This window comes from Stegostoma tigrinum, chromosome 37 (genome assembly GCF_030684315.1).
Source record: "Stegostoma tigrinum isolate sSteTig4 chromosome 37, sSteTig4.hap1, whole genome shotgun sequence".
NCBI classification, from domain to species: domain Eukaryota; kingdom Metazoa; phylum Chordata; class Chondrichthyes; order Orectolobiformes; family Stegostomatidae; genus Stegostoma; species Stegostoma tigrinum.
The window spans coordinates 16,069,896-16,084,574 of NC_081390.1; the positions used below are offsets into that span (position 1 = coordinate 16,069,896).

The following is a 14,679-nucleotide window of genomic DNA, read 5'->3' on the forward strand; positions in this document are numbered from 1 at the left end:
CTATTAGGTGCTAAATAGAGGAGCAGGCAAGGTGAGGGCCTTTAACCAGTAGTTAGCTTCATTGTGAGGAAAGGTGAGGGCAGGTCAGGTCCTTCGCAAAGGAGCAAACAAAACACTGGCGAACCTGTGTGGGGCTCTGGCCATGATAAAAAAAATACATGATTTTTCTGGGCGTGGGGCAAAGGCACGTGGGAGTGTGATATCATAGCTATGACTAAAACTTGGTTGAAGAATAGGCAGAATTGGCATCGTCATCATTGCTCAAAAGGGTCTAGGCCTGAAACATCAGCTTTTGGGCTAAGATGCTGCTTGGCCTGCTGTGTTTATCCAGCTCCACACTTTGTTATTTCGAAACTCAAGCTGCTTACCTAGATTTCACCAAGTTAATTTCAAACACAATGGATATTGGAACAAACACGCATGTTGGATATCAGAAATTGACCTTTATTCTTGTACTAATCAATTGCTTTACATTTGATACAAAGTAACATTCTTCTTTCAGCACAAAAAAATATCAGTACCTGTTTTCTCTGTACCATTTCTGTCACACTCTGACTGAGCCCTGCAACAACTTACACTGGCAGTAGGCGCGTAGGGATCAAATCATTGGATCAGGTGGATTTACATAATGAGCCAAAATGAAAAGTCCAACAGTAAGGTTGGGCACTTTGAATGTAAAAGGGAAACTTCCTCACTGCGAGGTCAGGCTGTTATAGAAAATAACTGAATTGTTCTACATGTCTGCAGTACGAGAAGTCAATTGAATAACCTGGCCCAATGCTACTTCAGGCACTAATTCTAATTTAAAAAATGTTTTTTAGAAAGAAAATCAAGTTGTTAAAATGTAGAACAACCTTTTGTTCTTTAAAAACATCCCTTTTCACTATAGAACTCAGAAATGAGCAGTTTTGTTGAACATATGAAAGGCTCTCATGCACCAGGCAATTAATGAAATGTAAGGAACAGTCTTGTATTTCTTTATGCATTGAAGACTGTAGGTACAGTAGGAAACTACATTTAAAAAATGACACAAACTGGAGGATCAAAAGCAATCCTGTGTTAGGCACACAGGATTCACAAGTGCAATGTGAAAACAGAGGATATTAATGTTGACAATTTGGCACAATGTACTGGGGGGGTGGGGGGGGGGAGAGTAGGGCTTGGGGGTGGAGAACATAACATAGACATTGCATTGCAGACTCAATGACCAAATTCCAGACAGTGACAACTCTACAATTATTTACTGTGCCTCAAAACTACATTTACTTAGACAAAACTCCAAGCAAGGGAAATAGTGTTTCAAAGTTAAATAAATCTGACTGCTACACACTCAATTAAAACAAAAATGCTCAACATATACTGCAAAATTGCACCAAGATGAGTTTCTTCAATATTTACAGCTTTTAGAAAGTGTCATATCAGCATGCCAGGCCTAGCTAATAGCTCTTTACCCCTTGCTACATATCATTAGGCCCAATAATTAAGGTATTAGTTTATACAATATGATCAGATACATTATGCTGCTTAAATATCAAGATCCATGCAGAAAAATATATTTTCAACAGACAAAAAATTAATGCAGTGGTCTGCCCTTTACAGGAGTGCATAAAAATTCATAATCCACTCCAAACAGTACCAATTACAATATCTTTTCCCACTTACATGATCACTCTGTACCAATTTTATTAGGTTTAATCTGCCAGTAGAATCACAAGACGCGAGCATGTAACCAGCTAAACACGCCTGTACGCATGCACAAACTTCACCCCATTCAGAAGAGTTGTATTATCCAAAATACAAAGAATAACAAATTAGGATATAAACATTCAAGTAAACATTTAAAACAAATACTCAGGAAATATTACTTGTAAACATGTGTTCTAAATTTTAATTGCAGCAACACTTATTTCAAATTTTTATTCGGGGGAGTGGAGAGATAAGGTAGAATAAGATATTTTAAAATCAATCCTGAATATATCCAATTTGGAGGGTGTTTCTGTAACATTGCCAGAGTACAGCAGATGCCAGGTCAATGTGTAGCAACCTATTTAAAAGTATTTACCCAACACCCTCAATGAGATTCATTTTCATTCACTATAAGTACATTGCCTGTTCTGTGTAATTTGCAATCTTCAGACTGTTCCAATATGTACTCAATATGGCAATTGTCAGCTTTTACACCTTTATAACAAAGCAGGTTTGAGCTACCCAAGTGCAGTCCTAGAGTGTTCCAGCCGGGATCCACAAGACTTTGTTTTGTTCTTGATCAACAATTGTCATGATCTGAGTGCAAATGTAGGGCAGGCTGCCGCCTTGGACAATACCTGCAAAGTGACAGAGATGATTAATAATTAGAAAGCGACTGTCATTTTGTAGTGTTTCTTTGATATCAAAAAGTGCAAACCAATGACAGGTTAGGATTTCCAGACATAATCACAAGTATAAAACATTTAAAGCCTATACTTTTGACTGGGGTATTATAATGCTGCCTATCACTCATCAATATTACACATCTTTAAGCCATGTGATGATATCTTCCCCATTTTATATTTATATTGAAAGGGATCTAACAATAGAAAATAAACGACGCGAGGAAAACTATTTTCTAAAACCAAATAATAAATACATCAATTTAACATGTATTTAAAAGCAAAATCATTATCCGATCTTTTTGCACTCCAATTTTCTCCTATTTTGTCTCATCTTCCAAAGGCAATGAAACAAAAATTGAAAGACCTGTGGATGTTGTAAATCAGAAACAGAAGCAAACATAAATTGCTGGAAAAGCTGAGCAGCTTTGATAGCATCTGTGGAGAGAAATCAGAGTTAATGTTTCGGGTCCAGTGACCTGTCCTAAGTTAGGACGGGTCACCTGACCAAAAATGTTAACTCTGATTTCTCTCCACAGATGCCGTCAGACCTACTGAACTTTTCCAGCAATTTCTATTTTTGATTCATCTGGTGAGGCTGGGATGTCACTTTACTCATATGGCCCTTTGGTCATGTGGGAATGAGGCACTATTTTCAGTCAATTTTACCATCCAGCTATTGAGCCTAATAACATTTACATCCAAACTTCACACAGACAGATGGACAAAGGACAGCAAGAGAAACAGAGTTCCTCTTCACAAACCCAGGACAGTCAAAGTCAACGGCTCCTATTAGTTAAAAATAGCCAAAGGAGGGTAAGGGATGTAAGAGAAATGGAGAACAGAGGTCATTCTCTGAAGTTGTGGAATTCAATATTGTATCCTATAAGTTGTAAAATGCCAAAGTAGAAAATGAGGTGTTGTTCCTGCAGCTTGTGTTGAACTTCACTAGCACACAACAGTAAGCCAAGGATGGAAAGGTTAGCATGGAGCACAATGGTTTAGTAGAACTGAAAGGACAATTTATTTTATTTCAGATTTTCAACATCTGTAGTACTTTGGTTTTATTAATATTGTGCATACTTCATTTTTAGCACCAGCTATCAAATAACCCTCCTTAACGAATGTTACTCAGATGATTAACGTTTTAGCTGTTCTTGAAATTATTTTGTTCCTAGGAGAAGTAAAGGACAGAATAAAATTTGAGTGCAAATAAAATGCATTTATTCCAAATCTTATGCAGATTTCTTTTTCTTATTAATACAACGACAAGTTCAGGTATCCCAAGATAATCCCCGAATCTACCTATTTTAATTCAACAGATATGTGAGAAAATCATGGAGTTTCCTATAGCTACAGGGTCTTCACAATATTGAACATATGGTGTTTACATAATAGACAGCATATTTGCAGAATATTTGTATCCTTTTTATCTCTTTTTTTAAAAAATGTTCATTCCTGGGATGCAGGTGTCCATTAATTGCCCATTCCCTAATTACCCAGAGGGCAGTTAAGTGTCAACCATACTGACCATGGGTCTGAAGGCCAGCAATTTACTTCCTTAAAGGACATTAGTGAACCAGATTAGTTTTTCTTGATAATCGACAATGGTTTCAAGATCATCATTAGACTGTTAATTCCAGCTTTTTATTGAATTAGACTTCACCATCTGACATGGTGGGATTCAAACCCAGGTGCCCAGAACACTACCTGCATCTCTTGATAAACAGTCCAGTGATAATACCACGAGGCCAATGCCGCTCTCATAAAAAAGTTAGTAAAATACATTAAATCTGTTTGAACATTTTCTTGCAGAGCAAAGATAATTCAACGCGAGTTCATTGCTACAGAAGAAAGCTTGAAAATTCAGAAAGTGAAAGCTTCATTAAGAAGTGCTGTAGTATCAACACATCATGATACACTGCTTGAGAACAGGCTTAATTGTCTCACGATATTGAAATGCTCGTCAGCTAAGCACAGTAAACCACATCATGTTTGCCCAGTGCAATTTAAAAAAAACATGGGTTGTGGGTGCTGTTGTTGTTGTATTTATTGCTCTTTCCTAATTTTCCTGGAGAAAGAGGCGCTGAGCTAGCTTCTTGAAAACCCGCAATTTTTGGCATGTAGGACTCCCACTGTGCTGTTCAGGACTTCCGAGATTTTGACCTAGTAATTGTGCAGGAATGGCAAGACAGTTCCACGTCAGGACGGTAAATGGTCTGGTGGGGTATTTTCAGGTGCTAGCGTTCCCATGTATCTGCTGCCCTTATTTTTCTGGGTACTAGAGGTTGAGGGTTTGCAAGGTATTGTGAAAACAGACTTAATCTGTTACTGCAGTGTAGATAATAGATATTACTCACTGCTACCACTATGCATTAGTGACAGAGGGAGTGAATGTTGAAATTACTTTCAATATCTCATTTATGCAAAAAAATTAAACAACTTAAGGCTATGCATCCTCAAGTTAATATGGTACTCTTTGCCTTTCTACCGCTGAAACCAACGAAAATCATTACTGATTAAATATTTTATATTGTCTTCATTCAACTTTTATGAAGGCAACATCTAATACCTGCAGTCAATCTAAATCTCAAAGGCATTTTTATAATGAAGATAGATATTCTAGTTATTTACTATAGTCGGAAATTTGTAGTAGAATGATGGATGTTGCCACCTAGTGGTATTACATTGCTAGCACTCAACAAGCAGCCAGTGAGGCAAAAGTACTCCTGGAAAAGCAACAAAAAACAAAAGTGAGACAAAGTCAATTACATTAAATGTTTTAGAACTTAATTTCAATCCTTGAAATGGAGCACACCACAAGCAGGAGTTCACCTGGTGCATGGATCGGAGTTGAGCAGCTTAAATAAAAATCAATATCAAATGCAACACAAAACCGACAAGGGGCCCTTGATTATCTAATGATTCATTACATGAAGATGGGATATTTATGTGATGAAAAACAAACATGTCATCTGGATAAGAAGGCTTGTCTCCAAAGGTTTTAAAGGAAGTAACTGCAGAGACAGTGGAGGAAACAGGCAAAATAATCTAGCGAATTCTAGAATTAGGGAGGGTTCCAACTAACCTGATAACCTTGTTCAAAAAGGGAGGAAGACAGAAAGCAGGAAGCTGCAAGCCAGGTCACCTAACATCTGTCATCAAGTTCATTAAGAAAATGCTGAACATTTAGAAAGATTCAATGCAATCAAACAGTGTCAACTGTTTGAAATCATGTTTGACAAATTTGCTAGAGCTCTTTGAGGATATAACAAGAGTTGATAAAGGAGAACTAGTAGATGTAGTGTATTTAGATTTCTGAGGCATTTGATAACGTACCACACTGAGTCATACAGCATGGAAACAGATCCTTCAGTCCAACTAGTCCACACCAACCATGTTCCCAAACCAACTTCGTCCCACTTGTCTGCTCTTGGCCCATTCAATCCAAACCTTTCCTATTCATGTGCTTACCCAAATGTCTTTAAAATTTTGTAACCATACCATCAGCTACCACTTCCTCTGGCAATTAACTGCACATATGAACCATTCCCTGTGTAAAAAATATTGCCTCTCACGTCCTTTTTAAATCTTTCTTTTAAATCTTTCTTTTCTCACCTTAAAAATATGCCCCTTAGTTTTGTACTTCCCTACCATAGGGAAAAGACCCTTGGTACTCACCTTTGTTATGCCCCTCATTATTTCATAAACCTTTATAAGGTCACCCCAAACCCCCCCGCCCCTGGCTTCAGTGGAAAATATCCCAGCTTATCCTTATAAGTCAAACACTCCACTCCTGGGACAACATCCTAGTAATTTTTTTCTGAACCTCTCTAGCTTAATAATATCCTTCCTATATTAGGGCAACCAGAACTGTACGCTGTACTCCAGAAGAGGCCTCACCAATGTCTTGTACAACCTCAACATGATGTCCCAACTCTGATACTCAAGGTTTGAGCAATGAAGGCAAGAGTGCCAAATGTCTTCTTAACCACCCAGTCTACATGTGACTCAAATTTCAAAGAATTATGAACCTGAACCTCTAGGTCTCTGTTCTACAACACTACCCAGAGCCCTACCATTAATTGTATAAGTCCTGCCTTTGTTTGTTTTGCCAAAATGCAATACCTTGCATTTATCCAAATTAGACACCATCTGCCACTCCTCAGCCAACTGACCCAACTGATCAAGATCTCTATGTAATCTTTGATAGCCTTCTTCACTGTCCATTTTACAACCAATTTTTCTGTCATCTGCAAACTTACTAACCATGTCTCCTAAATTCTCATCCAAATCATTTATATAAATGAGAAATAAAAATGGACTCAGTACCGATCACTGTGGAACACTGTCCATCAGAGTCTGGAAAACAACCCTCCACCACCACCCTCTGACTCCTACCGAGAATCCAATTTTGCATCCAAGTGGCAAGCTCTCTGAATCCCACATGATCAAACTTTACTAATTAGTCTACCATGCAGAACATTGTCAAAAGCTTTACCAAAGTCCATGTAAACAATGTCTACTTCTCTGCCCTCAACAATCTTCTCAGTTACTTCCTCAAAAAACTCAGTCAAGTTTGAGAGAATGATCTCCCTCACACAAAACCGTATTGACTATCCTTAATGAATTCTTGCCTCTCCAAGTGCACGTAAACCCTACCTTTCAGAATCACCTCCAATAACTTACCCACTGTTGATGGCAGACTCACAGGTGCATAGTTTCCAGACTATTTGCACAAGAAAGGAGATCATGGTATTGGGGGTAATGGAATTGTATAGATTAGGGATTGGTTAACACACATTGAAAGCGAATTGCAATTCGTGTGCCTTTTTGAGGTTGGAATGACATAACTAGCAGAGTTCCACAAGGATCACATCCTGGTGTGACTGTCTTGACAGCAGAATCATTGCTGGCTCAGTCTGTTTTGATTTATGTAAGACCTTTGAGAGGGTCTCTTATTAAACATCAGTCTTAGCATCTCAATTAGTTACTGTTGATACAAATGTCTTGGAGGAAGCAGCAGGGGAGGCAAAGGCCTAGTGGTATTATCGCTAGAGTGTTAATCCAGAGACCAGATAACGTTCTGGGGACCTGGGTTCAAACACCACCACAGCAGATGGTGGAATTTGAATTCAATAAATATGTGGAATTAACAATCTAATGATGACCATGAATCCAGTGTTAATTGTCAGAAAAACCCAGGTAAGAATGGCAGAGATGATGGGAACTGAAGATGCTGGAAATTCCAAGATAATAAAATGTGAGGCTGGGTGAACACAGCAGGCCAAGCAGCATCTCAGGAGCACAAAAGCTGACGTTTCGGGCCTAGACCCTTCATCAGAGAGGGGGATGGGGGGAGGGAACTGGAATAAATAGGGAGAGAGGGGGAGGCGGACCGAAGATGGAGAGTAAAGAAGATAGGTGGAGAGGGTGTAGGTGGGGAGGTAGGGAGGGGATAGGTCAGTCCAGGGAAGACGGACAGGTCAAAGAGGTGGGATGAGGTTAGTAGGTAGCTGGGGGTGCGGCTTGGGGTGGGAGGAAGGGATGGGTGACAGGAAGAACCGGTTAGGGAGGCAGAGACAGGTTGGACTGGTTTTGGGATGCAGTGGGTGGGGGGGGGAAGAGCTGGGCTGGTTGTGTGGTGCAGTGGGGGGAGGGGATGAACTGGGCTGGTTTAGGGATGCAGTAGGGGAAGGGGAGGTTTTGAAACTGGTGAAGTCCACATTGATACCATATGGCTGCAGGGTTCCCAGGCGGAATATGAGTTGCTGTTCCTGCAACCTTGGGGTGGCATCATTGTGGCAGTGCAGGAGGCCCATGATGGACATGTCATCAAGAGAATGGGAGGGGGAGTGGAAATGGTTTGCGACTGGGAGGTGCAGTTGTTTGTTGCGAACTGAGCGGAGGTGTTCCCTGTCCGTGACACCACCCACGCCCTCCACCTCCTCCAGGACTTCCAATTCCCTGGCCCCCAACACCTCATATTCACCATGGACGTCCAGTCCCTGTACAACTGTACTCTTCCGCACCTACACAGGCCCCAAACCCCACCTCTTCCTCCGGTACATTGATGACTGTATCGGCGCCGCCTCTTGCTCCCCAGAGGAGCTCGAACAGTTCATCCACTTCACCAACACCTTCCACCCCAACCTTCAGTTCACCTGGGCCATCTCCAGCACATCCCTCACCTTCCTGGACCTCTCAGTCTCCATCTCAGGCAACCAGCTTGTAACTGATGTCCATTTCAAGCCCACCGACTCCCACAGCTACCTAGAATACACCTCCTCCCACCCACCCTCCTGCAAAAATTCCATCCCCTATTCCCAATTCCTCCGCCTCCGCCGCATCTGCTCCCACGATAAGACATTCCACTCCCGCACATCCCAGATGTCCAAGTTCTTTAAGGACCGCAACTTTCCCCCCACGGTGATCGAGAACGCCCTTGACCGCGTCTCCCGCATTTCCCGCGACACATCCCTCACACCCCGCCCCCACCACAACCGCCCCAAGAGGATCCCCCTCGTTCTCACACACCACCCTACCAACCTCCGGATACAACGTATTATCCTCCGACACTTCCGCCATTTACAATCCGACCCCACCACCCAAGACATTTTTCCATCCCCTCCCCTGTCTGCTTTCCGGAGAGACCACTCTCTCCGTGACTCCCTTGTTCGCTCCACACTGCCCTCCAACCCCACCACACCCGGCACCTTCCCCTGCAACCGCAGGAAATGCTACACTTGTCCCCACACCTCCTCCCTCACCCCCATCCCAGGCCCCAAGATGACATTCCACATTAAGCAGAGGTTCACCTGCACATCTGCCAATGTGGTATACTGCATCCACTGTACCCGGTGTGGCTTCCTCTACATTGGGGAAACCAAGCGGAGGCTTGGGGACCGCTTTGCAGAACACCTCCGCTCAGTTCGCAACAAACAACTGCACCTCCCAGTCGCAAACCATTTCCACTCCCCCTCCCATTCTCTTGATGACATGTCCATCATGGGCCTCCTGCACTGCCACAATGATGCCACCCGAAGGTTGCAGGAACAGCAACTCATATTCCGCCTGGGAACCCTGCAGCCATATGGTATCAATGTGGACTTCACCAGTTTCAAAATCTCCCCTTCCCCTACTGCATCCCTAAACCAGCCCAGTTCATCCCCTCCCCCCACTGCACCACACAACCAGCCCAGCTCTTCCCCCCCACCCACTGCATCCCAAAACCAGTCCAACCTGTCTCTGCCTCCCTAACCGGTTCTTCCTCTCACCCATCCCTTCCTCCCACCCCAAGCCGCACCCCCAGCTACCTACTAACCTCATCCCACCTCTTTGACCTGTCCGTCTTCCCTGGACTGACCTATCCCCTCCCTACCTCCCCACCTACACCCTCTCCACCTATCTTCTTTACTCTCCATCTTCGGTCCGCCTCCCCCTCTCTCCCTATTCATTCCAGTTCCCTCCCCCCATCCCCCTCTCTGATGAAGGGTCTAGGCCCGAAACGTCAGCTTTTGTGCTCCTGAGATGCTGCTTGGCCTGCTGTGTTCATCCAGCCTCACATTTTATTATCTAAGAATGGCAGTTTCTTTCCCTAAAGGACATTCATTCACAAATGTCCTTTAGGGAAAGAAACTGCCATCCTTACCTGGGCTGGACTACATGTGATGCCGGACCCATAGCAAAGTGGTTGACCCTTAACTACCCTCTGGGCAATTAGGGATGGGCAATAAATGCTGCTGGCCAGCGACACCCTCATCCCATGAATGAATGAATAAAGAAAAAAAAAACATAATGCACTCAAATTTGTTAATGATACAAAAATAGGTGGGAGGGCATAGCAATCTGCATGGGATATAGATAGGTTGAGTGAGTGAGTGAGCAAAACCTTGCAGCTTGAGATTAATATGTGAAAGATCGGAAGAATCAAAGGATGAGATGATTATTTAAATGGACAGACACTCCTAAAAAGTGCAGCACAGAGGATCTGGGTATTCTTGTACAGGAAACACATCATTTCTAACATTCTTATGTAAAGATTCCTTAACACTGCATTAACTACATCAGTGGGGATGGAGTGGAGGCGGAATCTCGAACAAGTAGACAAAGTATTACATTTTATTCTGCAATTGAGATGCGAAGGAATTTCTTCTCCCAGAATGAAAGTCTAGAGTTTGCTACTTCAGAGTGTTGTGGAAGCTAGGATCATTGAAATTATTTGGAGGAGGTAGATAGATTTTTGAAATCTAAGAGTTGATGGCTGTGCTAAGCTGGCACTAAACAGGAGTTAAGGGCTGCAGCAGGTCAGCTATGATTTTGTTGAACGGAAGGGTGACTTTGAGAGACAGAATGGTCCACTCCAACTTATGTTTTTAAGTAGAGAGTCTTTGATACTGGGTTAACTCCTACAGCACTGGTGATTGTCCAATAAAAATGAACAGGTCAGTAATCATGCATTTAGACAAATCCATCCCCTTCAAAGCAAAGGTTAAAATGCCAACATTAAGATTTGCAGTCTAAGATAACAGATCCTTACCTGTGAAAAACTTAGTGTACTCCTGTTCAATCTTCTGAGCAGCCTCAAACTGTTCCTTGGAATGTTTTTTTTGTGTACCTTTATCCCGCAGAAATACTGGATCCTTTTGCTCTCTGTTAATACAACAATTAGAATTTGCTGAAACCAGTCTAATGGAATTCTTAAATAGGACTGGGACACTTGTGTATTCATATAAACAATTAACATTTAAGTTACTGGTGTCTCACATTACATATATTAAATATTTTGACAGCCTTTGTAATTTTCTATGGTTTTTTTTGTTCAGTGAAAACAATAATCAATGGTATGATATTCTGTGTTATAAATAGAAAATGTTGGAAATACTCAGGTCAGGGGACACTTGAGAATTTACTGTGGCAGTTCAAATGACCCTTCATTCCAGTTTATTATCTTGGATTCTCCAGCATCTGCAGTTCCCATTATCACTGATACAATTTTAACCTCACTGCAAAGCCTCTTCCAGGGATGCCTAACCTGAAGTTGTTACCCTCCTCCATCCGGACCAACCTCAGGGAATCACTCTTCCACTGCATCGGTCCGCCTCCCCCCTCTCCCTATTTATTCCAGAACCCTCACCCCATCCCCCTCTCTGATGAAGGGTCTAGGCCCGAAACGTCAGCTTTTGTACTCCTGAGATGCTGCTGGACCTGCTGTGTTCATCCAGCCTCACATTTTATTATCAGAATGGATGTTGCCTAACCACGAGTGCCTCATGGTTCTCCTGCTTTGCATCATTTACATCACAAACAAAAAAAGGGACAAAACAGGACTGCATGATCATTTAAAAGAAAATTATGTAGAATCTAAAACTGACAGTATTATATGCACCTGAACATCAAGAAGAATGCACATTATTCAATCTTAGAAATGTGCACATATACCCTCATTTCGTTTTGTATCATATTTTTGTTGCTCATGTATACTTTTGAACTTTTATACATTCCTCAACAGCAATCAATTACTGATACCACATGCTATTCTGCATATAATCATATATCAAGAAAGAAACGCTCTTTATTCATTTTAATGAATTTAATTCACTCACTTGATTTGTTTCAGGTTTTTGTACCGTATGAATATGACGATTGGATAGATGTGTATTCGGTGTAGACGCTCAATAGCATGTGGTGCAATGTCAAGCAAGCAGTGGCTATCCTGTGAATAAAATCAAAAAATTAAGAAAAGCAACCTTACTGGCAGCTAGTCATATTTTATAACAAACTAGTACCTGTACTGGTGTCAGCTCTTGGTCAGACAGTCACAGGATAAATGCCCACTCCGAAGACCTGAATACAGAATCCAGGATGGTGCTTTAACGTAATACTGATGAAGTGGTACACTGTCATCTTGTTAATATTTATTAAACCAAGGCATCATATGTCCTCTCAAGTAGGTGAAAAGAATTTTAAAGCGTTTCTTGAAAAAGAGCAGGGACCAACAGTAATAACTCAATTGTAACTAAAGCACTTTATCTGAGGATAGACCTCACTGATGTTCACAGGACTTTTAGATAATAAAATGTGAGGCTGGATGAACACAGCAGGCCAAGCAGCATCTCAGGAGCACAAAAGCTGACGTTTCGGGCCTAGACCCTTCATCAGAGAGCCTCTCTGATGAAGGGTCTAGGCCCGAAACGTCAGCTTTTGTGCTCCTGAGATGCTGCTTGGCCTGCTGTGTTCATCCAGCCTCACATTTTATTATCTTGGAATCTCCAGCATCTGCAGTCCCCATTATCTCTGATACTATTTCACAGGACTTTTGTTCTGTGCAAGTGGGTTATCACATTTATCCATAACAATTGCGGAGTGTTTTGGGGTATCCTTTGTGGATGCTATATAAATGCATATTCTCTCTTTTCATGTCTTTGGGCAATTTAAATCATAGCTGCAATCTCACTCTTAATAAGCATCAGAAAAAAAAACTCATTAGAAATGGATGTTGAACATAGGACAATGCAGAGTTTGCAGCACCTGTCAAACTTCAATCAAGATGATATAGATGAAGCTCTGAATTGTTTTGCATAACAGCCAAAATGTTATGGTGCAACACTGTGGAACAATGATGTGGTCACAGAGAAGTGATATTGCAGATTACATGATATAAGGAGCAGCAACATTACAATTTCACTACATAATACAAGCCATCATATTTTTGCTTTACAATATCACAGTCATTGCTTTACAACATAAGCACCCCTATCCAACAAATATGCGTTTCCTTCCCAGCCAAATTATCGCCAATTTATACTTGTGTCTTGAACAGGAATTGTTCAAAGATGAAATTCTCTTCTACCCATCATGATTTGAAATAGAAAAGTTAACGAGAAATTGAGTAAAAGAGAGTTGACAAAAAAGGAAGATTTGCAAAATGAAAAGGTTTACAGGCCCTACACCTCATCATTCCTTTAGGGATCATGATTCTGGTGCAGTGACATGATCAAGCATTGCACATCAATGTGTCATGTCTTCAGGAATATTCTGATATTCATTTACACCAAGGCAGGTGCATTTCTAATAAATGGTTAAGTTTTATCACTGGTTCATGCTTTGCTAGCACAGTGTTTTATATGCCTCACAAAAATGCTTGCTTGTAAACACTGTTGAATTAGTTATAAACAATACTGCTTTCCCAAGGAATCCTTGCAAGTACTGCTAGCATCTAGGAGTCCATTATCACAAATTAGAAAAGACACTGGTATAATTATGTAAAATATGATTAATGAGCAAAACAGCTAATATGCCAATACATTTTTTTTAAGGTTCATTTATGGAATGAGGGCATCATTGACCAGGCCAGCATTTATTGCCCCATCTCTAACAGTTATGAGTCAATCACATTGCTATGAGTCTGGTGTGACCTATAGGCCAGACCGGGTGAGGATATCAGTTTCATTCCCTAAAGGACATTAGTGAACAAGAGGAGTTTTTCTGACATTCGACAATGGTTTCATGGACATCATTAGATTCTTCATCCCAGTTGTTTGCTGTGGTGCTATTCAAACCCAGGCCCCCACAACATTACCTGGCTATCTGGATTAACAATCCAGCAATGATACTATTAGGCTATCACCTCCCCCGTTAACATTAACATCTGGGCAGAGACCTGGAGGCATACTACCTGTAGGTTTCTACAGAACTGTAGAAAAGTCCCAGAACAGTATGAGACCATTTAGCTTGTTATGTCTGCATCAGCTGAATAAACTAACCACTCATTCGCATCCCACTTATCAACACCTGGTCTGTAGCTTTGTAGGTTACAGAGTTTCAGGTGCAGATCCAGGTTCCTTTTAGAAACAGCAAGAACTGCTGATGCTGGAGTCAGAGATAACATGGTGTGAGGCTGTAGGAACACAGCAGGCCAGACTGCATCAGAGGAATAGGAAAGTTGATGTTTCGGAATGGTCCCGACCCAAAACGTCAACTTTCCTACACATCTGATGCTGCCTGGTCTGCTGTGTTCCTCCAGATTCCTTTTAAATATGTTGAGTGTTTCTGTCATGTACAAAGTTGAGCAGTGAATTCCAGATATCCACCACCCTCTAGGTGAAAAAGATATTCCTTGTATCCTGTTTAAACTCTCTACCAATCATCTCAAATTTGTGATTTCTCTCTGCTTTGGTAAACAGGTTTTCCCTGTCCACTCTATCAAAGTTCTTCATTATTTTATTGACCACTATTAAGTCACTTCTCAGCCTCCTCGGTTCCAAGGAAACAGCTCTAACCTCTCAAATCTTTCTTCACACCTCTAATT

At 41.4% G+C, this 14,679-nt stretch overlaps 1 protein-coding gene across 16 annotated transcripts in view; it reads right to left on the bottom strand.

Annotated features, from left to right (window-relative positions):
- Positions 1-423: 423 nt before the first annotated feature.
- The window catches only part of dlg5a (discs, large homolog 5a (Drosophila)), a 218,062-nt gene continuing 203,806 nt past the window's right edge, over positions 424-14,679 (bottom strand). For all 16 annotated transcript variants that reach the window (XM_048563378.2, XM_048563372.2, XM_048563371.2 and 13 more), the window contains 3 exons: positions 11,975-12,084; positions 10,909-11,021; positions 424-2,324 (listed from right to left, as the gene is read on the bottom strand). In XM_048563378.2, coding sequence (XP_048419335.1) covers positions 2,221-2,324; positions 10,909-11,021; positions 11,975-12,084 — 327 coding nt within the window. In that variant the 3' untranslated portion in view covers positions 424-2,220. The remainder of the gene's footprint in view (positions 2,325-10,908; positions 11,022-11,974; positions 12,085-14,679) is intronic.